At 38.0% G+C, this 23990-nt stretch overlaps 1 protein-coding gene across 1 annotated transcript in view; it reads left to right on the top strand.

Annotated features, from left to right (window-relative positions):
* Positions 1-23990, top strand: part of LOC111269115 (polycystin-1) — an 81846-nt gene continuing 57856 nt past the window's right edge. The window contains exons 1-19 of the mRNA XM_086971981.1: positions 1-156; positions 2081-2138; positions 3551-3739; positions 5768-5925; positions 8094-8246; positions 8439-8634; positions 10170-10415; positions 11799-11851; positions 13477-13599; positions 13787-13933; positions 14399-14566; positions 16796-17015; positions 17856-17923; positions 19235-19315; positions 19746-19877; positions 20700-20822; positions 21154-21337; positions 21972-22127; positions 22462-22621. Coding sequence (XP_086828107.1) covers positions 151-156; positions 2081-2138; positions 3551-3739; positions 5768-5925; positions 8094-8246; positions 8439-8634; positions 10170-10415; positions 11799-11851; positions 13477-13599; positions 13787-13933; positions 14399-14566; positions 16796-17015; positions 17856-17923; positions 19235-19315; positions 19746-19877; positions 20700-20822; positions 21154-21337; positions 21972-22127; positions 22462-22621 — 2621 coding nt within the window. The 5' untranslated portion in view covers positions 1-150. The remainder of the gene's footprint in view (positions 157-2080; positions 2139-3550; positions 3740-5767; positions 5926-8093; positions 8247-8438; positions 8635-10169; positions 10416-11798; positions 11852-13476; positions 13600-13786; positions 13934-14398; positions 14567-16795; positions 17016-17855; positions 17924-19234; positions 19316-19745; positions 19878-20699; positions 20823-21153; positions 21338-21971; positions 22128-22461; positions 22622-23990) is intronic.

Genomic DNA, 23990 nt, shown 5'->3' on the forward strand with positions numbered 1-23990 from the left:
CAAGCGGAGTAGCAAAACGTGGCCATATCGACACCTTCTACCAATGGGTGCAAACCTAGTTGTTGTAGAAAAGACGAAACTAATAGAAACAAAGTATCGTTGAACAAATCTCAAGGCATAAGTAACATCCAGATTTGTTAGACGGCCGCCATGGCGGTAAGTATTATAAAACTTGCGTTAAAGGCGCATGCCGATGTGATATATAGATTATTATACCGATATATATATTATACCGATGCAACGTAGTCCGTACAATAAGATGAATTAACATGTGTCTCTATTGAATCTGTGAGCGAGCCCAATCAAATGTGTACGTAACATAAGTTCTATTATCGATTCAACTATCTCAAGGAAAATTTACTTAAGAAGTGCTTCTAGTTCCGACAGTCCAAAATTAAAATGTAGTGGCATAACCATATAATCAACAAATCTTTTTAATTTTAGATATTTTCCATTAATGTTTATTTTTAATGTAACTGTTTTATATAATCTACATAGTAAATCCCTCAAGAAGTGTTGGGGTCTCAGTAAACAAAGCCATTTCTCCATGGGTTTATAGAGCATTGATACAGCACTGTATAGCTAAATACCAAAGTACACATAAGAGTGATATGGCGGACATCATATAGGCACGCATGTCATTGTATGAGAACTCCTAATTTGATTAAGGACGAGACATGTAAGTGCGGAGGAGCTTACTGTTTCCTTCAACCTCTACTCTCTCCTATTTACCCATCTCAAAAAGTACGCTGAATTAAGTTATTTAGGTAAAACTAAGTCTAGGTCCTCTCATACCGTACTACGCGAATGTCAATAAAATGGATAAAGTCAAAATTGATTAAGCATCTTAAAGGACCTCCTGTTCTCTGGCATCGATGATTTGGCCTGAGTCTCCAAGCCCCATATTACGTACCCTTCAGATAAACAGATGGAATAATCAAGTGAACGGAAAAATGATAGCGCCTGCACGCATAATGAAGAAGTTCCAAGTACACCGACTTCTAGGTTAACAAAATAACATGTAGCGTCATAAACGAACTCTCGTAATTCCAGGCTTGTATTGGAGAAGTCCCTTTCTTGAGTAGTTGTATCAGACCTGACAGTTTTATCATGGTTCCTACTACCAAAGCTTCCTGTAATGACAGACTATTAACAACATCAATAATTTTGCCTTGAGATAATCTAGATAAGTTGTTCTCAAGGAATTTTCACCCTTTTGGAACTTCGAAATAATCGAATAAATCGTATCGATAACGGGAGCGTTCCAACTAATTACATCCGTTTCAGGTAGCTCCTTTGAATATGCAGGACAGATTCTGCTGTAAATTCAAGCTGTAAATATACCTTTTAATCGATAATTCTGTATTTTAATGTGAATTTTGTATAAAGTCTTGCCCACATCATACAAGGCCACAAATAAAAACTTGTGGTTCTAAACACTTCTATTTGTATCTACGAAGGCCTTCAAATTACGTGATATGTTAATTTTTTTTTTGTTATATCTGCGTATATTGTCTTAATAGCATAATTCCGACTGCTGTCATGTCTTTTGAGGATTATCAAGGAATTCATTCAAATGAGAGTGCAAATTTGAAACTTGATGTTATGGGCTGTCTCACTACCTTTGTAGACCTTGTTTGCTGTACATGCAAGATCGCTATCTCTGTGCATCACACAATCGGTATTTGCTCGTCTATTACCTTTTATCTGTGATAAATTAAATCTAATAAATTCCAACTAGTAGCTTAAACAAATATACTCAGCTTTCTACTGTTTAAATGCAATAGACTCTCATTATATTTAATTGCAGACATATAGAATACTTATGCTTACTTAGGTATCGAATTGGAAATTTTCGGTAGAATTGGCTTATTACATGTAGATACATATTGTGCGTTCGTTGTATGTATGGCCGTTCCGACAAGCGCCCTCAGAATTCAACCTTTGAGAAAGAAGTTTCTTAAATGCTTAAATGAAAAAAAAACAAAATTTAAAAAAACTACAAACGATTTTTATAGTTTCGTTGGACATGCGAAAAATTGGAAAATAAAGGTCGTAACATTGTCTTTCCTTCTTTCAGCGCACCTGTCGTGCAAGTCCATGGCTGGTCACTTTCTTAATGGCGGAATTTGCAACAGGTCAGTTTTTTGGTTTCAATTCTAATTTTGTCTAAAAAAAAGTTAAGAATAACCGAACCATTATCATAACACAGTGAGTGCTGCTTCCAAGCTTAAGAACAGATTGGTAAAAGCTGCTGACGCTGTGGAAAAGATTTGTGCAAGCGAAGTCTTCTCGAACGCGCCTTTGTTCTACCCAAAAACCTTGAACGAAGAATAGTTCTTGTGCCTTAATAATACCGTCCATTTCATGAGTAACAATTCGACCATGTTCATTATGTTAATTGGCCGTTATGTTGGCAGATGTGTTTACCGGTCGCTGCGTCACTTGACCGACCTTAGTATTGTGTAGTAACAAAGTCTACTGTGGGGAGCTAGACATATATATATATAGCTGATTGCCAGTAGAGGTCACTTACCAGTCGAAAATCAATTGTAACGGTAAGTTGTTGGTAGAGAATAAGAACATAGAACGGATTCATGACTACTGAAAGACATAAAAACCAGCATTGCGTAGATTTAAGTTGTGTCAATTAATGTAGTACCTTAACGCCTACAAAAATTACATTTATTTGATGGTGTATATTCATTTGAAAGGGTAAGGTCGGCACCTGGCGAGGTGTTTTGGGTAAGCCATGTAAACACTTCAGACGCTTAAAGCTACGAAACAGAGAAGCTTGCAGTGACTGGGCGGTACGTTTTATCTTATCGAGACGTGCAATGGACTTTATGAAAACGGATACGAGTAGGGGCCAAGTAATTTCGCTCAGCTACAGATTATGCCAACTCTTTAGCGTGCATCGCCTAGTCGAATAGTCGAAGTATGCTTATATGAAGGATGGTGAAGGCTCTAAGGCCTAGATCGGAGCAGTTAGCTATTAGCAGGATGAAAAATAAACCACGTTTGCGTTCGCAGTGCCATCGTTACAACATGTCCACACATGCAGCATGTAATAGAAATTTTCTTGTGTAGGACGTATTACGCATTACGGAGCTGGGCAGGACGAAAGACTGCGCTGTCTACAGTCGGTTAATTAGCTGAGTTAGTATGAACATTTGCATACCGGCTAAACGAACCTTGAATGGCCTCTATTTACGACATGGCATGAACTTCTAGCTCACACATCTAAACCTGTTAAGTAGAAGAAGTGCTGCCAATGCCTGTGTTCGAGTCATTTTGGTAAGCCAGCAGCACTACAAAACGTAAATAGTGTGCTGTATTTGACGCAAATTGCGGCTGAAGAAAAGTAAGTACTATTGTATATAAACCGAATGTTTAGAAAATCACGCAGTTCTGTAGGACCATGAATCCGAGTGATGTTTGTACCGTAATTCAACGTTCTGACGTTAATAGTGACAGTGAAGCCGAGTATGCATTCTATTCTGTTCATGATTTACGTTTTTGTGTTTTTATATTATTTACGTGTTAACAGTGTTTGGCCTGAAAGACGGTGACTGCCTACGCCCGGACGCAGCGGCCTCGTTCGTAAACACCCCAGGCGGATATGATCCCTTAAAAGGCATCGAAAGCACGCACTGCGCCAGCCTCTGCGCTGGCATACCAATGCCCTACGCCGGGATCCAGTATGGGAAGTTCTGTCTTTGCTCTAATGACGTGTTCGGTAAGACAATTTATTTAATTTTAAACTATTTAAAACACAATAATTTATTTAAAAGAGGAAATCGATAACATAGGTAAACAAACAAATGATACTATAATCATATGAAAAGAAATATTATTTTGAAATACCGTACGAGGATTGTAGATTTACTGCAGGGATACGTGTACAACAAGACTGTTACATATAGTTCACACAAATAGCTACAAAATATTCAAGTGCATATAACATATATGATGTATACCTGAATTTAAAGCAAAAGTCTTAATATTATCGCTGCTGTTATCAAATATTACCATGGAGGGCACCCAATATTTCATCGCCGGGAACGTGTCAAACTCCATTTACGATTCCTGCTCCTTATGTAAAAAATTATTGCCCTGCTAATACGTGCAGTTTGTTTTTTTTCGAAGATTAGAAAAGATCTATATTTTTTTTCGAGAAATTTTTTCTAAACATTCTAGGGTTAGCTATGCTGTATAGTTCGCTCACTATCACAGAACAGGGTATTTTGCACAAGCCTCGTGCGTGCATTTTTTCTCTACCTTATCTATACAATTTTATTCAAGTGTAGGCGCTATATTCCGCACAGTAGCAGTACTTTAGACAATTAAACAGTTGTGCACAATCATCACTTTTTTTAGTAATCGAACATGAGAACTAAGGGCTCATTCGATTGCGTTGGCAAAAAGCTAACTAACTCAATAAAAACAATTACGAGAAAAGCCTAATACCGTCAGTGGAAAAACGTTTAGATTTGAAAGTTACGCATATAAGCAGACCTAATATCACGTTTTATTTACACACGATTACGAGGAACGAGTCGTGATTGCAGTCTTCTCGTAGTTCAAAATAGAGTTTTATAACAAATCACACAGAAATTCGCGTACCATTTCAGCAAACGTTGTTACGTCATAGTATTTTTTCAAAATCGGCTTGTAATAGTCAATCTTGCAGTCATTTAAATAGCTGGATTATCTTTATCCTTCATTCTGCCAAAATGCTATCAGTAAATACAATAAAACAACTAGTCTATGATAAGAGCATGTTTAAGTACCTTTTGAAAAATCCTTGGATGCCAGAGACGCGTGAAAGCTTTTCTCTGCGTATTCAAACTCTATGGGAGAATTCCGAATCATTTTCTTTATCCCACCGAGTCAATTTGAGCAGTTAAATTAAATATTTTTCAAAACTTTTAGGCACAGCATATAGAGAACAGTCGTTCTAAGCTCAGTCGTATCGAACGGCGTCATTGTTATTACAGTGTTGAATAGTCTATGAAACTATGTTTAATAGACTATAACCAGACCCTTGTCGACACAACCTTTCCTTTACAAAATTTCTGCTCAGCTACTATGGCGACCCGAAAAGTATGGGTTAAGTAAATCAGACATGAAAATTTCCATCTGTGCTCTATAAGTTCACGCAAAATGTACGTACATTCAATGTCTGAAGACGTAAGCAACCGGATACGAACAGTCGATGTCCAACAAAGGTAAAAGAAACTTAGGACGGAAATGTATTAAGGGTCAGTTCAGCCATTTCACTATCTGGCCACTGCAGATAAAGGCGACATCTTGAAGGAGCACCTGAAAACCTTCACGTTGCCACCTGAACATAGTGCAGAGCGCAAAAAGTTTTCGTTTCCAACATCGATGGGTAATTTTAATGACAGCGCCTTCGACAAACGATTTCGTAATCATCAGGTTTTCCAATACATCGAAACATAGAACCGTAAACTATAAACTTATATTTCTACGTTATACGTGGGCATGCAGCCTTTTCAATACAAATTAGCATTAACAGCTTTAACTATTATTACAAAACTATATATTCTTAACATCTACCACACGAAGGACTTCGATTTCGATTTTATGTATTCGAATCCTACGTTGTTAAACTACGACACAACTTTGATAACTACTACGTTTTACCTTCTTGGGTGGAAAGACACACATTTTTGGCCGCTAGCATAGTCCTCGCTGTTAACAAAAAAAAATCCTTTTTTTTTCCACGTTTTCTCACTTTTAGTGGAAAAGGCGGTTGCAGCAAAAGATGAGGTTTGCGACAAACATCCATTTGCAGTTCGATTCTACTTCTCGTCACTGTTCACGCCGATTGAGAACATACGAGTGATGCCCTCACAGTCATTAGTGGCTGTTGGAGAGGAGGTTTCTTTTTATATTGCGGTAAGTCGTATAATTTTCGTCGTATCGTTTTCATTTTTGTAATATGTATTTTGCTGTATAAGGGATGCCTGGCGTTTTTTCGTGAATAAGTATGCTGAAGTGAAGGGCATAAGGAATACTAACCCACAACTTCTACAATAAGAAAAATAATCGTAACTTCACAAAAATAAAGGTATGGTTTAAAACTGAAGTCCATTTTACACTGTGACGTTTTGTTTAATTTGGGCCTTTTTTCTGCATGATTTAATATTGCTTTTGATAGGCAGAAAGTAAAGTGGAGCTCTTAAGGATTCGCCTTAAAGTGTAAGCCATTACAGCTAAAAATAATTACTAGGTAGTGTAACAGCAGGGTATAGTTAAGCTCAACATTATAATATGAGTGAACTATCTTTCTCCTGCCTTAAGTTAAGCCAGTGATTAAGTTTATGCCCATTACGAGATTCTGTGGATAACTATTTGAAGCGGGTAATTATGATATGGAATGAGTGGGTGCTACGCGTGAAAAGCGAAGCTATTAAGTGTGTATATGTGTGTTAATGTATATATTTAGATGAAGCTTTTCCTATAAATTCTTTTTAAGCTACACATTTTTCTTTCATATGCTAAAAGTGTCGTTTCTAATGATCCTGTTTGATCAGTATAACCACCATTAACCGCGATTATACCTTCAATTTGAGATTTAAACGGCTTACTGATTGTTTTTAGCGTATTCTTTCCTTAATATGCAAATAATTTTTTCTTACTAACCATGCATCAAGCGATATTAGTGGATGGAGTGTCGCTGCGATATCTTACATATGACAATTTTATTCTTATAAATGTATTTATTAAAAAGCAAATTCTGAACTGAGGGCAAATCAAACATGTTAATGTGTAAAATAACCGAAAAAGTCCAAAAGTCTATTAGGTTTAAAAATGTATGTGGTCTATATATAGGTATTACCTTCTGAGTAAACGGGAGACAATTCGATCGCACACACCCGCAAAGAAGTCATCGCTCTCTCTGAGTCGTTAATCTGTCCCATGGTGATACATTTTAAGAAAAAGAATGGAAAAGTAAGACCGAACTATGATGTCTTTCTTTTCTCGCAAAACGAGAAGGATGCAGATACGAGATTCATGACCATCGATGCAGAGTGCAGCAGGGAATATCGCCTTAATAATAATAAATATTGATGCGCCTCCGATAATCAAGAGAAAGGAGGCGTCTTGTATAGAGGGCTATTTACCATGTCTTCATCTAATGTCTTCAGCACTTCGATGTCAATCCGGCAACACCACGCGCATGGAAGTACGCTAGAACAAACAGGTTCCTTTCCTGTTTTGAAACGCTAAAAGTCTTCACGATTTAAGCTGGAGACCCAATCATTCTACCAGCTTATTCGTTACGTTTGGTGTTTCTAGTCCGATATCGAGAGTGCTCTTGAACATTTGTACTTGACCAAAACTGAAAATACGTAAGCATAGCGGGTGCAAGCACCTTTTATGTATTTACGGACAGCGGATTTAACGGGTTTCGGATATGGCGCCGGCGCTAAAATCAAACACAATATAAACATATCTAACAAAGCATTTCACATGAAAACATTTGTGTGTAAAAGCTACTTTTCTAAGTCAAAGGGCTTCTGCCAGAAAGAAAATCATAAATTTATTCGTAACCATTTGAATTTAACTAAGAATACGCTCAAGCCGATCGAACGCTACATAAAGATGCCATTCGCCGTACTATAAAGCATGAAAAGGTGTTAAACTTTTCGCCAGTCTAAGGTTTTATGCCTTCAACACGAGCTTGCGAGAAAGGCAATAAACAGTGCACTGCTTAAGGGCAGTTGACTAGCCGCCAACAGGCGTCAAACAGAAATTGCATTGGCGTAACCTACATAGATACAAGAAACTAACCCGGTGGCCATCATGACACTGCTAACTCCGTCAGCCTGGCAGTTGTTACTCCGAGTCTGTACGGTATACGCATATCTACGCATGCTTATTCACAAACGTTTACCTAGTGACTCATTCGTATCGTATTGTCCTTATTAAAGGATGTCGCACGCTAATATTTAATACAGTAACATTTCATATCTAATGATACACTTGGTATTAATGAATACTTTCGCGAGAACTATGTAGCTGTAATAAAACAATAGAAACTGACTCGTGTTTTTTGCCAGACCTCATCAGGCAAGGATGCCCACGTAGTTATCGACTTCGGAGATGGCAGTGAGGGAATCAACGGCAGTCTATCAATGGAGCCGAAATATATCTATTGGAAGCCTGGTCGATACAATGTTCAGGTCATGGCCAAGCCTTATACGGCCCACGACGTGAGTAATTGAGAAAAATTGCAGGGATATTAGAAAATAATGATAAATAAGAGGACTGTTTACTGCGGCTACGTGTAGTTTGTTACGAATAATCGTCAAATTTCAACAAAGAAGGTACCTCTCATAGTCTTATTTTGTACATGGAAAAGTGCGGGAATAAGTGGAAATGAGGCCATATTGGACCTATTGCAGATATATACTGCGTTCGCGCACACCACCGTGGTTGTAACTACGAGTCCTGAAGAACAACACATTGCGTGGGCTTGCCCTGTCCTTGTCGAGCCAAACGTCAAGTTTCAGTGTCGCCTTGACGTTCTCAAAGGCACTGACCTCAGTCTCGAGTTTATGCCTGGCGATGGCACTGGAAGCAAATCACGCAATATACCTGGTAAATTAAACAAATAGAATAAAAATATTTGTCTCATAAGGCAGCTTCTGCATGATATGTGTGTGCGTTTACACATCGAGTCTAGGACTTCATACATACAACTGGGCTGCATAATCCCTTTCAACTGTAAATGCTATATAGGAAAATGTATGAAAAGCTTCTGGTCTGATCATTTGCAGATGGTGATATTTTGCTATTACGTATTGCCTGAACTGACTTTGAGCTTCATATTATAATCGGCTGTACTAATTAAATGTAGAAAGTATACACGCGCTTAAAGATCCATCGAATAAAAAAAAAGCAATCTTTCTATAGACTTCGGACGAGCGCCAAAGGAGAAAAACACACATATCCCAGACTGCTTTATGCTTGAGTTAGAACATTACGAGCACGGCCATAAGATGGCTTCTCATGCATTTTTCGATTTCTTCTCAAAATTGAGTTAGCCTTAAATGAATGCTGAAAGTCAATAGCTAAACATTAAAGTTTATATGAGCGCGTGTTTTATTCGTACTCTACTTAAAGAGCAATTAAAGGCCGTATGGGTTATACTTGCAACTTATGTAACTAGAGGACAGGCTTCTTCGAAGCAGAAATTCCGCTCCACTTAACAATAAATATCGTTTACCTGTGAGCATTCATGTGGCAACACGTCTGGTAGTCATATAGAAGTATACATAAAAATCATCTTTGCATCACCAACGCACGATACCCATCTCTGTAGTTATATAGGATTTATAGATGTCAGCCCTTCATGTAAGCCAAGTCAACTAGGGCTGTTGTAAGCACTGTAACACTGCCGTGTATTAACCACTGTTGACGATTGAAATTTAGTAGTACACTGGTTTATTAGGAATCGAATACGCGAAGTTTTTTCATCCTAATATTTTTATTATTGTCAATTTCTTGAAATTAAGAAACCGTACTATGCATCAGAAAGTCTACAATATATTACAGAGGAAGGTTACACGCAGAACAATTTGAACGCCTGTAAGTGAATGCGGAACATTAAGGTCGATTTAGTATAATCGCTTGTATTTTTTTTTTTGTCAATAACTTATAGGTGCATCTCTTAGCCTCATTTATTACATTTACAAACGGTTCATAAGTAACTGCTAACTGATATTAACTTCGCAAGGTGGAGATATATAATGAGAAATATTTTTTACACGAAATTTGAGGTTTCTAGACATATGATAAATATACATTTATTGTATATCTAGAAATTATTTAGGGTAATCAAATGGCATCATGTTGAAAAATAAAAAAAAAGCCAAAAACTACAGAATCGTAGCGGTGGACCGAACTCAGGATCTCGAAAATGTCGTTTAGGAGATCAGGTCATACTGCAGAGTACTTTGGTGTACATACCACCTACAGACATAGTAGATATATCGGCGTTCTACGCTTTTGAGAAGCTTGAATTATAGTAAATTAACGCGATCACAGGAGATCGGAACTACATAGTTTTGTTGATGAATAACCGTGGAACATTTTTACTTTGCTTGTTGTTTGTTGGTTTCTCTCGCTTGTAGATGTCTACCCGACGATTGTCGGCGAACGTGTCCCACAGTTTCGGACACAATCGGTCGTACTCTCCGAAGAAAACGCCGTGGATTCAGCGATTCTTCCGAACGCGCGCGTACTTCACAAAGGAACTGTTTTCGCGTTTCAGGGATTCGGTGCCGTTCAAGGAAAGCTCGATATGCTCGTAGGTAGCACAGAGAGGACTGCACGCTTCTTGTTTCTGGTTGATAGACGATGCCCAAATCGAACGATTGGCTTATTATAAATAGAACGGAAATGAATTGTTTATAACACTAGAGGGAGCATCATAGTTCACAGAATGGGTTGCTACCGATATTGGTTAGATTTTTACGACTCGTGCGTCTCGTATCGAAGGTCCGTTGAGGTATATAGAGTTTTTATATTCTATTCCGCTGAAAAACTATTAAAATCAAAGAAAACAAATTTCTCTGCAACACAATGAATTTATCGCATATTCTTGGCAAGCTGAACATTTTTGCTAGATCCAAAATATTGTCGGTTCACCTCAAGACACGCACAAAGTATTATATTTATATATATATATAAATATCATTCCAGTTTTGTTAGAAAAATCAGGGCAATTTTACTTGTTAGATAATCCCCGGCTAAACCATTTGAATGTTCTCACAAGTTCTTTATTTACGCAATATTCGACGACCCTGCTTCTAGCCGATTCGATCTGATGGTGAAAGCAAAATGGTTGTGAACTTCCTCTCAATCTTTAATAATTTAACGTAAAATACAATATTTGTCAGTAACTACGTGTTTACGAGTCATACGCCCATTCGACAGAAGTGGCGCAGCTGCGAACTAGGCAAGTTGTCCTTCCAGGACGTATTCTCACCGCGTGATATCTCGGCATAAAAAAGACAATTCACGTTCAGGTCCGTACTTTTGTTCCTACCGTGCAGTTAACTGTTAGTTTACTACTGCGAAGCCAGCGGTAGGTCCGGACCATGCTCTATAGAGAAAGACATGATACGAATAAAAATAGATGTCTCAGTTTTTAGCTGACTGGATCTTGTCACACTAACTTTCCCCTTTGCTATCGACAATTTGTACATAGTTACTTGCCAGATATGTCTATCATTTAGTCCTTTGAAAATATTAGTCGCTTCCTAACGCGAAGTGTAAAACTTTACAGCGGACTGGGGGACTAGCGAGCGTGTGTCACAACGAGGCCTATTATTAATGAAGTCGACGCTCCGGGTGCTTCTGCGCTCGATCCTTTCTTGAAAAGGGGCTTGCACTCACGATACGATGAAATATAGAAGATTTTTGCTTCGCGGAGAATAATAAAAGTGGTCTGAGGAGTTGGGCGCGAAAAGAGCCGAGGATTCGATGTTGGATCTGTTTGCCGGCAATAATCAAACGAGTACAGTTAACACAACCTTTTCGGTCATACGATTAGGATTACCTTTGTTAGTATAAATGCTAGAGATATCATTTACGAGAGACAAACAACAACAAACGAACAAACAGAGATTTAATATGAACGCCATTTGAAATTAGTCGTACAATTTGAGCGATTCTTAGAGCACGTTTATAAATAAATAGAATAATTACGAAGTAGAGCTATCCCTTTTTTTTTTTTTTAACTTACACGCCTATTTTAGGCTTTGTTGATGAAATTGCGACGGAATTTGCTGCGCTGCTTGTCATAGTCGGCGTACGTTAGCTTACGTTTTTAGTACGCAAAGAAAATCAAATCTTTTTAGTGCAAAGTCACATCCTTTTTATGAAATCGCTACCAAAACACTACTACCTTACAAAAATCTTTGCACAGTCGACCGTCTCTACTGTTGTCGGCTGTTATGCAATTTTCTAAGCAACGAGAAATGTTTTTGCAGGTCAAAGCGGGAAATCTATAATAGAGCATCGAATGAAAGAACTGAAAATTCATCAAATAGGGCATAAAAACTATTTTTAATGATACCGAAATTTTTACGCAAAACATCGACGGTATTTTGTAGATTAGATTATCTTTTGTAAGTAAAGTAAAGTAATTCATATTAGCTGAAGCGGTTCGTATCTTTTCGGCAAACTCTTGATACTGATATTACATAATACTATTCTAACGGGCTTTGTGCAAAGGTACGGCTGTGATTTATTCTTAAGCCGGTTTATTCTATCTGCTGGCCTTATATGAAATTAAAGATCTTTTACGTTATTAATTGACAAGATAGGCCAGCATTGTAAAGGAGAGTACACAAGTTACTGCCAAATAGCTCCGACCCTAGTTGTCCAAATAATCCGCTACATTATAAAGTCTTATATACAAATGTCACTTCTATCCGTTTCCTATATCAGTGCATAGAAAGTAAGCAACCTATCTCATACTTCAAGTTCAGTAAATAGGGCTGTGCTCTCAACGATCACCAATTGAAAGCGTATTTGCGTTGAAGACACAAATAGTGAGACTTTAGGAGTTTTGTGACCACGATTATCTCTTGCAAGCATACCCCAATGGTGTTTTTAGTTACCCCTCCTATAATAAATATGTACGACCTTTTCGAAAGTGACTATCGTGAAATTCCACAGGATAGCAGTTACCATTTCTCATCGCAAACAGGCGTACAATAAAAGAAAAAAAGGCTCAAAATTCTCAGCGTACTCATCAGTTTTTTTCGGTCAGAGAATACTCCAGTACTACAGAGCTTCAGAGTCAATCGAGCTGCCGTTTTGCCTGATCTAACCTAAGCTCTGCGTCGATAAAAGCATTCGTGTACTTCTGGTTAATGGTAATCAAGCTGACAAGTAATTAATGACGTAGAACGGCCCTCCACATTGCCTATATACTCAAAATAACGAAATGGATTTTTAAAATTAATTTACATCTTACAGTTTTAAAACGAACTCCTTTTTAATGGCAAGGTAACGACCCTAAATTTACGCGCTTCTGAGTAAAGCGGGCAAAAGAGAGCCGGCTGGTTTTGTGGCCGCCACAACTGTGACCGTATGTGTTTTGCTTATCTCAGATTCATCTCAATTCGCAAAAATATTTAAAGATTGAATTATCTAATTCCAAGGTATTTTATGCAGCTTTAATTGGGGAGCACGTTCTCGTGCTGGGACGGTTTAGTGCTGAAAAATTCTATTCTCGAAGAGAAGAGTTGACCAATACAGCTTCCCTATGAACTGCTATGTTAAACCACTTTTCTTAAATATTTTTCTCCCACTTTGAAGTACGATTACATTACGAGGCTTTTATCAGCAATTAACAATGTTTTTCTAATTTACCTATGTATAGATAGCTTCAGCTTAGCAAAAATACTTTGTTGGTCTCCTTTTCAGCTTCTTCGGCCAGCGTGCCTTGGCTGCTCGTTTGAAGACGACATTGCCAAATGTGAGGGCAGTACTGGCCTTTGTCTTTCGAAAGTGGCCTGTGTCGATTTCGACATGTGTCCTAAAAGAGATGTAAGTAACCGGTGCAACAATTCAGTCGAGTGGAAGGCGTTTTTTTTTAGCCATACAATCCCAGACGTTGCCAATACCTAGTGGGATGAAGCTAGCTAGAACATTTACGATACTTCATTCAAATTCGATCAAAATGAGATTCCTTTTTCTAATGCAACCTACGTTTAATTAACTGTTTCAATTATAGGTTAGTGAAGTTTATAAGATCATGGCCGTCGTACCGATCCAAGTAAAAGATGGGTATTTTATCCATAAACTTCAAAAAACGTTGCCGGTTGAAGCTGGAGATATATTTGGCTTCACAACGGCTGCAGGACGTCTCGCCTTCCGCAATGTATGTCAGTCGTTATATACACATTTGACAAACACAGCTTTAATTTATATGCAAGACAATATATATAAAAGCTAAATATATGTTCCCCAGTGTAGTGACGATGCCCTAATACCGACATAACTAGGGTTTACTCGGACAACTTTTCCTTATATAGCAGTACCGGCGGTGGTTTTAATATATTGCCTCGAGATCAACCACGCGACCCTCATGTATTTCCCAACTACGACCGTGACCCGTCTGTACTAGTACTACTATGCAATATTTCAATTCAGTTTTGTTTTAGTTTAGGGTAATATTCATATATAAATAAATGATGATTTCGCAAGGCTATATAGACTTCGCAAAGGTTAGAAATAACTACTAAAGTACACATCTTTCTTAAGCTCGATTATAGGTAGAAAGGCAAATGACTGTATAATATAGATTGTGAACGTTTTAATGTCACATAGCTCCATTTTATGCCAGGTCCCGATGGAAGAGTCTGATCTGGGGAAACGGAATGGTCTTAAAGGTCAAGCAGTGCGTACAGATGATCTCACTATGAAGGAGCAGCGTTTCCTTGTATCTGCGCTTGTCAACACGCCCCTGAATCTCACATTCGAGTACAAGTACGGAGATGCAGGCGCTTACGAGGTAAATCCGACACTATGCTGTAATTAAATTGTGTATTGAGCTGAGATAATTACAAAATGACATGGGAACAATTTAAGGCGGGCGTCTATACTGCTTCTATACCAGGCAGTGTGTTTACGAACGTCTTGTTTCGTCTTGTTCTAAGCCAACCTTTTAAAGCAATGCTTAACCGTAGTACGGCGTGTAAAACTGGAGACTGTTTTTCGTGGCACGGTATAATTCGATAACAAACAATGGATGGGTCTGCTTCGAAAAAATGGTGTCATTTTGCTTTGAATTTTTAAATTGTCCCTGGACAACATCAAACGTCCGTCGAAGTGAAAGCAGCGATAAGTAAATACTCTTTCAATTCTCAATACAATTGCGTTTTTCTTTCCGAACTCGAACAATCGCTTTGTTTTATGATTTGCCCTTAGTCTAAATAGTACTATCCTCATTAGCCTGTTCGAATTACGTGCCGCCCAGCTGGATTAACGTTTAGATTTCTTAGTTAAAAAAATAGTGCAGCGTCACATCGCTTCAAGGTCGAACGGTTCGATGCGCTGGAGTTTTCATATCTATGGGTCCATGATAATTTGACTCTTATTCATAAAAGAAAAAAACGTTCTGGGTGCATGAAAATCGTTTTGCCTTCACATAAGCTATACATTTATCTAGAAGGTCGTCTGTATCACACCAAACGAGAAATGTTATCATTAAATTTGAAACATTTCTATGTGACGATTATTTTATAAATGACATCATCAACTTCAAAAACGGCAAAGTTTATAGGAAGCTCTCCCAGAAACAGTCTCAGTTTGGAGCATGTCCAATAGTATGTTTTTGCAAATGTTAAGTATGTTTCCAGACCGAAGAAGCGTATCGAACATACGAACGTTCCTCTTTTGGATGCGGCTCAGATATAAGCTGAAGAAACAGTTGTATCTAACCACTAAGATCTAAAGATCTAATCTAAAGATAATTCAGCATCCATTCAATCGCATCGTTGTGCCCCTTCAGATAAAATCGTTAAGCTTTCGAACAATATAAAAATGTCGGAACCACGGATTTTTGCCAAAAATTCAAGACTCTTAATTATAAAGCATCTACGAATTGAAAAGTAAATTATTTTTGGATATTTCATCGACACCAAAGAGCGAGTTCGGCACAAGTTTTTTGCCATGTCATTCCATCTGCATGCATTTTTCAGAGTGTAAATTGTACAGTTTTGGATAAGGGTGATCATGTCCTTGGTGAAACGCCACATGAACACAATATCAACCGACCGCTAAAGAAATAATCAACCGCCGTCACCGCATAAACACCCCTATATCATGTCCACTATATTGAGAATAAGCGGCCGGCCAAAGTAAAGGCTCATCATTCAACAATGATCCCTGGGTAAAAAATGTGCTCTATTAATGATGATGATGATGGGGAATATCTGCGCAGGCCTATAAATTTAGAGTTTCGCATTAATATATCGAACATATAGTATACATATGATAACCGTAAACAGTATTTAACCTTTTTTGATTTGAAAATGCCCTTCTTTCTTAATTACGGCGATATGCATAAAACGTCTGATTTTCCCGGTAGCAATATATATCTCATATTTTAGACTTATTGTGTGGGCTGTCTTAGGGAATGGATAAACGTTCCAAGTAAGAACATTCTAACGTGCCATCTATAAGGGAGCGAAGCGAATTGTTGCGCAGGATTTTTCTGCGAGCTTCGCGAATAGGTGCCTAAACACCAAGCGAGAATGGCAAGAAGCAATGATAATAGGAATTTTCAAAGCAAGAAAGATGTTTTAATTGTTTGTCCTAACTTTCGTATAAATATCGAGCAATAACAGCAACATACGACGATGCTTTTGTATGCACAGTGGCAAATATGACTGCCTAAATGTGAAGTTGTTTCACTATCACTTTCTTCGTTCTATATATATATATATATATATATATATATATATATATATTCGTTCGCACTATAACTTAATTCGTTGACAAAAAGCTTAGAAACAGGTCTCTCGTATTCATTGACTGGATCTCTCCAAACTGGCATACCCGATTTCAATTGCCCGCGATTAATAGTGACTGAGTAATGTGCTATACAAAGCAGATCAAGCGAAACGAAATAATGTTTTCTGTCGTACGCATGAATCATGTCGAGTATCTACGAAGACATGCCAGTTTCGATACGATATAAATCCCTTTTCTCTCTCTGCGGCGGCTTTCGAAATAACAGGTAGCTATCAATGTGAAAAACCGATACCACGAGCAAGTGGTACGTCAAATGGCCGATGTTAGTTCTCAGCAGAAACTGACAGCTTTTAAGTTGGATATTTCTCAAAGCACAGTACCAACTGGAGCCGAAGTTACCGCCACGGCTAAGATGTTCGGAGGAAGTGACCTGACCATGATCTGGAACTTTGGAGATGGCCACGTTGAGAAACAAGATATTACAAGTGAGTGGTAGGCATTATCACTATAGAAATGGTTTCAGGTGCCGAAATAATGAATTATCTTCGTCGCAGGATCGGACATCATCTGCACAAACTGAATCACCTTATCACTTTTTCAAATTAGGAAATACGTCCGACTGAAGAAGGTACGGATGATTTTTACGGTGCTGATTCGAGTTCGAAAGGAAGGTCGTGTAGGAATTTTATCCTTGAAAAAGAAGCAAGATACCTTTATTTAAATCGCAGTGAATATCATACGTTCATCATATTGTTCCTAAAATGTCAGGCCCGCTACAATGGACAGGGTTGTCTTGTAAAAATGCGTGAACCATTTTACGAACAGGTGTCAGGCATCGGCCTTCTATATATTTTTCTAAATTGAAGCATTGGAACTGTAGTCACCGGTGTTCTATATGTGCTACGTTAACATTTTAGATATACAAAAGAATAGTACTATTTCTAGAAACGGCAGGCTAAAACAAACATTTGTTTCTGCTAGCCAAATACTCAGTATTAAGCTTAACAATAGACGTGATTACTGATATGGTTTTCGCGCTGCGAACGGCCTCATCAAAGTTGTAATTGATATATATTATATCAAACAGGGAAATAAAACCTTAAACTGAAAAACGAAAATGTCTACCACGTGAATTTTCAATAAAATCAATACAATAATTTGTCGTAATGAACCTAATACCCATTTAGCGTTTTTCGACCCAGTGTGATCACAATGTTTAATCTTAATTAATTAATAATTAAATAATTAATATATTTCGTTTAGGGTTTGACGGACGAATTTTCTGTCTAACTGATACTGCTATTTTTTCTTGTGCTGTCATTTAGCCGTTCAGACTGGTCAAAAGTTCCACCGTGTACACAAATATGCGGAAGCAGGAGTCTACATAATTCAGGTAAAAGGCTAAACACCATATGGACTACCTATATTGAACTTTGTGATGTATGTGTGTACGTTTAACCGCGCATTTAAGAAGATAGTACAGCTTTACCGGGATCAGACCGCCCAATAGTGGCATAGAAAAATTCTATGTCCCCGTTAATCGGTATGCTTAACCCGTAAAAGGACCTTTTTCAGGTTGTTAGGAATAATGTAACCATATCGTACGGAATTTTTCGTCGTGCTAGCCTGACCTGAATGTAGAACTCTTGCCAACAACGGACTACAGCCTGACCTGAGTAAAATATAATCGCAACAGACACTTTTTCATCTTTAATAACATAATTTGAAAGTAGTTTATTTTTTTGAAAGGGCAGAGAAACAGGGACGAGGCAGTGTTCCGAAGATAAGTCATAAGAAAACAACTGAGTGTCCCAATTGTGTCCTTCGGCGCTGTAGGGTTCACATTTCGTCATCTGTGTATGTGCGGGGTCGCCGAACGGCAAACGCTTCCCAATGCATTCGCAACGAAAGCATACTCTATCTTGAAGAATGTATCTAAATTTGGCTTTGTTTAAAAATGAAGAAGAGCCTTTATCAAATCTAAAGTGTCTTGGGCTGGTGAATGGCTCAAAATGACATTATGTATAATCAAGAGCAATTTTCCACCACAATTAGCATGAACAGCGCAACTGGCCTGCTTTTTATAAGTCTCTAGATAAAATGCGGACTGTTAATGGTATGGATATGAGCGGAAACAGCTTATTTCATTTATTGACTACGATGTAAGGTCCAGAAATTCAGTTTGGCTGGTCCTAGGCGGTCCCGTATTCTCCAATATAATAATGTTTCAAAACGTACCATCATCTGATTAAAAAAAAGGCTTTCGGTGCTCTTCTTCTAAGTCTTCCCGTGACGATGTCATCGTAAAATGTTGCTATACTAAACTCAGGAATACGTGGCAAAATCTGGGTTCGGGATTGGGCATAGACACATATTGTTTCATGCTGAAGCGTCCAAAGCGAAGGGCGTGACACTGAAAAACTTTTTAATAATATTAGGTTTTTCATTGGGCTATCCAATAAATTTTCAAATAATATATAATTTTATTAATCCCATATGTGGAATTGCCGTTATGTTTTCGATGCGGCACTAGAAAACTGAAAGCAAATGTGGCCATTATAGCTTCAGAGGAGGGTTAAGCAAAAAATTATACGAAATCGTTTAATATTAAATATAATGTAATATTAATAACAATAATAGCTATTTGTAAAAACGAATGAGCTACTATATCTTGTATAATAAGATTTACATTCTATTCGTACAGGTAAATTCATCGAATCTTCACGGCTCCTTTGTGGCGCGGAGGTCGGTCATAGTACAGAGGCCTGTTACCGAATCCTGGGAGGTAAATGTCACCACTAAAAACACTTGTGGGTCCTAATGAATTTAGCGACCTTTTTGCGAGCATGTGTAGTACAAACTATCTTGCTTCAAGGGCTTTAATATGCTACATTGGCATCTCAATCCTACAATGTCAAACTTTTTGATTGTTTACGTTTCAAGTATTATGATGATAGGTGACATTGCTATTATTAAATGCACACTGGTAAGTGCTTGTCGTTTGAAACAAAAGTAGCTACCATTTTTGGAACAGATTTCATCATGTTACTATTACAAATCGGGATCGTTGGCGATTCTTTAAAGCTAATTGTGGGTCGTGATTATTAGTATTATTTTAATAGTTGATGACTTGCAGTAGTGACCGGGTTTGGGTTAAAATTATACTACAACGAAGACATTGAACCGACTAATGAATAACCTATCTATTACTTTAGGTCTTCTCAAATGCTCCGATAATCTTACCAGATCCAGTGCATCTTACTCTTACATACCCAAAGACGGCTAAACTTCCTACAGACGCTACAGCTCGAATCAACTTTGGAGATAAACAGAGGGACAAATGGAAGGTAAGACTTGGAGGACTGCCTCGTTCAGTGCTAACTTAACTATCGTCGTAAGTTCTTTCCGTAAAATTAGAGGAAGTCTTTATATATATATATGTAACTTATAAAAAAAATTAGAGAAAAATATTACTCAAAAACTATTCCTTTTCTGCACAAGTCTCCGTAAACATCCTGTATATGCCCATGACTATCAGGTAGCCTACTCGGTAAGTTTTCGCGCAATAAAGGCAGCCGACTGTTCCTACTGATCGTAGACGGCTTCGATCGTAGAAATAACTTAAACAAGTACATTTTTTTTATGAGATATCTGTATCGTCTATCGCATAGGCATGTTTTGAAGACGTAGCTTTATTGACACTCCATTTCATTTAGATATCGCAAACATGTAAATTTGTGATCTCGACTTAGCAACTGAGTTAACCCAACCACTGTCACCTGTCAACTTTTTAATAAACACCCTTGAAGATAAGAGCTTACTATAAAGACAAAAAGAAATATGTTTATGTATTTTATAATCTATGTATGTATGTATATAACTGAGGCACTCTAAACATTAAAGAAATCGCATACTTTCTGTATTCACATACCTAATACTTACCCGTAATATCTGGAGCCAAAAATACGAGACTTTGGTGCTAGCCTTTCTAAAAATAATATGCCTAGGCACAGCAGTTAAGAAGTTAATATCTTCATCCTGTCGAGATCCCATATATAATAGCCATTTGATAATTAAGGCTTGGTTACATATTAATCTATTCTTTGAATGAAGCTATGTAAATAGGTACGCTGATGTGTCTTCTGTCGTATACATAACAACGTTTGCAGATTCCTAACGAGGTAGAGGACAAAGTGAGCCAGAACTTTATTCACACATATCTAAAGCCCGGTTTCTACACCATACAAGTCAACATTTCGAATCTAATCTCCTACCATGTCCTTACCGAACGTGTAAGTACCGTATCGTACAGTCTGAATTTTCCTAATTATAGTTGTGAGCTTTATTCGTGCGTTTCAATTGTGGGTTCATCTGTGTAGTAATTTTCATGCCCGGGCACTTACGCCTTTATAGAATAGGGTCAAATGTATCCAACATACTCCATAATTATATGTGCTTGTTGGCGATGATAAACGTGTGTCTTCAAGTGTTGTGTGGATTTCTTCTTGTCTAAAGTAAAGGGCAGCCTTCAATGATTCCACTAAATTATTTGAATGAACCCACGCAATATCGCTGATTTTTCTGAACGTTGTTTGGATCGATTTATCGTTGTACGGCTTGTAGGTGGAGGTGACCACTCGCGTGCAGGGTCTTTCGGCAAAAGTCGAATTCCAACGTGAGGATGGCGGGGAATTTATCGGTGGTATGGGACCCCAGGGGGATATTTTTCTAACAACGAGACCAATCACGGTATCAATTAAGCTAGCGTCTGGAATGGTTGAGAACTTTTTCCTGGAAACCAAAAAAGGTATCTCGGTCAACGTTAAGTATGTAGCACATTACAAAAGTACTTCCTCATCAAAAAAGGATCAATTAGTATTCTCTCATGAAGTTGTTTATTTCATAGAGCTTGAAACTAGGGAATAGAAATGTCGAAATTATTCAGCTATGACAGTAATTATACATAATATATACCGTCAGCAGAAATGTTCACTTTCTGAAAAGGAAAGAGGATGACGAAGCTTATAAGCATTCTATTCTGGATTTTGTACGGCGTCAAAAAACCATGGTTACTCTATATATGTTTCGCGCAAGCGTGCTAACGGATATTATAAAGCAGATATTATGATTAAAAGACGTTCTCTTCCACTGTTAGGTAAACATCAATTAGTACCATGTCGAGGTCGGACATTTTAGAGAGTTCTTTCTCCAAATACCAGTTCTCAGTTCACTATATCTAAATGACTAAATTGCATTATCTATTTTGTATAAAATATATACACAATCCGAAACCTCACATGATAGTTGCTTGAGTGGCCGCAGTAAAAATAAATAACCTGAAAAAGTGTAAGAACGTCTGCGGCGAATTTAGCAGAGTCATTATGCAACCTAACATTGAAGCTAAAAAAAAAAAAGTTATTTTCCTTAAATGCTAATTCCAGGCCAGCCGTTAGCAAATGGAACGGCGGCTCAGCGTAAATACACACTACATTTTAACAAACCTGGACAGTATGATATATTCGTCTACGCGTGGAACCATGTACAGCACCGAACGGACCCCTACATCCTCTCAATCCGTACAATGGAACCGATAGAAGGTGAGTTTTGGTAGTTTACACAGCTCAAGAAGCAGATTGCAGAAGGCAGAGTTCTGTCCTGAACATTGAATATTCTATAGCCTATTTTAAACAAACATGTGAGGTTAGGTCCATTAGATTCGTTGATGATTGCAGCAGGTAGTAACATACGCGACATTTTTTTCAGTAGCGTCACTTCTCGACAGTAAGGCACGTAATCTAGCTGACATATTAATAGTTTTTCAACCCATAGCTTTCCCTTGACATGAGTCGCCATGTTTTTTAGATTCGGTATTTATCTAATAAAGTTACTGACTGTTCTTTTGTGACTGTGTCTATGCGTGGTTAACGGCAGGCGTCGATGTGTACATGAACGAAACGACTCCAAAGGACGAGTATATTCGACATTTCGTTATTTCAGCAACCTTCAAAGGAAGCGATACCTGTGCCATCGTAGATTACGGAGATGGGGCTTCACTCAAAGCATTTGGCTCCAGGAGCCAATGCTTCAGCAGGTAAATTCGCTGTATGTTAGACGTAGTAGGTCGTGAAATCGTTAAAGGCTTTTTTTTCATTTAAAAAGAACGCGGTCTCTCAGCCAAAATCAAGCAGTAAATTATTACTCATTCGGGATCGCTCTCTGTAAGCGTGGCCCATTTTTCAACAAATTGATTTATTGCTTTTCGCCAGAAATTTTCAAGTCTGGTGCTAAGAAGCTTATTCAGTTAGGTTTTAGGACCTATTACACCGTCGAATATAGCGATATGCATTTACTTTTTGAGTGATCGCGGTCAGTTCTGACGATTATGGTGAACACAAAAACCTCTCATTCAGGCCATGCACGGTGGTTACAACGACTTTTGCAGTGTACGGCCTAGTATTGCCGTGTAGGAGGACGACCGTTCTTTGTACATCGGGCCTTTCTCGTTGCACAACTTTGTTCACTTAATACAATTGGACCTTTTTTCGAATGTAAAGCTAGTCTAACTTTTGGCTTAGGCGCACCTTACAAAACTAGCCATTCTTCCTTGGCAATTTCATATCGACGTGGAAACATCATTTGTCGTTACCCACTATCGTTCCGTGTAGATGCCTGTCAGGGTAGCAACCCGATGACCGGTACCCGGCAATGAGATATTAAAAGTCAAGACAAGCTGTGTTCCCTTACGCGTTTGAGCCCGTTTTTGGCACATCCAGGCTTTTAATTCCGATACAATTCAACACACTCTATATGCTGATAATACTTTACAACTAGCAAAGCAGCATTTTTCTCATAGAATTTTATCTCTAAACATAAAAACACGATCTGATACGTCACTATTGTTATACTAATCAAACGGTTAGAACGTAGTGAACTATTTCGTGTGTTTAAGTAGCCAAAAATCACATTTTGCTAGCTTGGATGTTTATATACACCTTAAGAAAAATGCCATCATTCGTCATGAATAGCACTCGATTCAATCAAGCAAATAGAAGATTTCTTTTTCACTACGAGAAATATCTTTGTTTTATAAGGTAGAGAGGTCCAAATCTAGAGGCACCTTTTGCCAATCTAATCTAATGACATGCTATCCTTACCCATTTTTGCTTAGTAGTCACATCTTAAAGGCTGTGGCTAACATTACTAGACCGGCACAAATACACTCTATGGTGCAATGTGTTGGCGGTCGGAATAAAAATCATCGAATAGGGTAATTTGCGACCGCGGGGCGGGTATTTACCGTCAACGCTATCAATGCTTACCGAGTATATCGCGTTTAAAACAAAGATGACAGAATTATGTTGTTCGCTAACATTTGAGAGCAGAAGCGCTGACACATACACGTTAAGAACTACTAAAGACAGTGGCATTTTACCAAGCCTCAAATATCATCGATTTAAAGA

Source organism: Varroa jacobsoni, unplaced genomic scaffold, assembly GCF_002532875.2.
Source record: "Varroa jacobsoni isolate VJ856 unplaced genomic scaffold, vjacob_1.0 scaffold_1356, whole genome shotgun sequence".
NCBI classification, from domain to species: domain Eukaryota; kingdom Metazoa; phylum Arthropoda; class Arachnida; order Mesostigmata; family Varroidae; genus Varroa; species Varroa jacobsoni.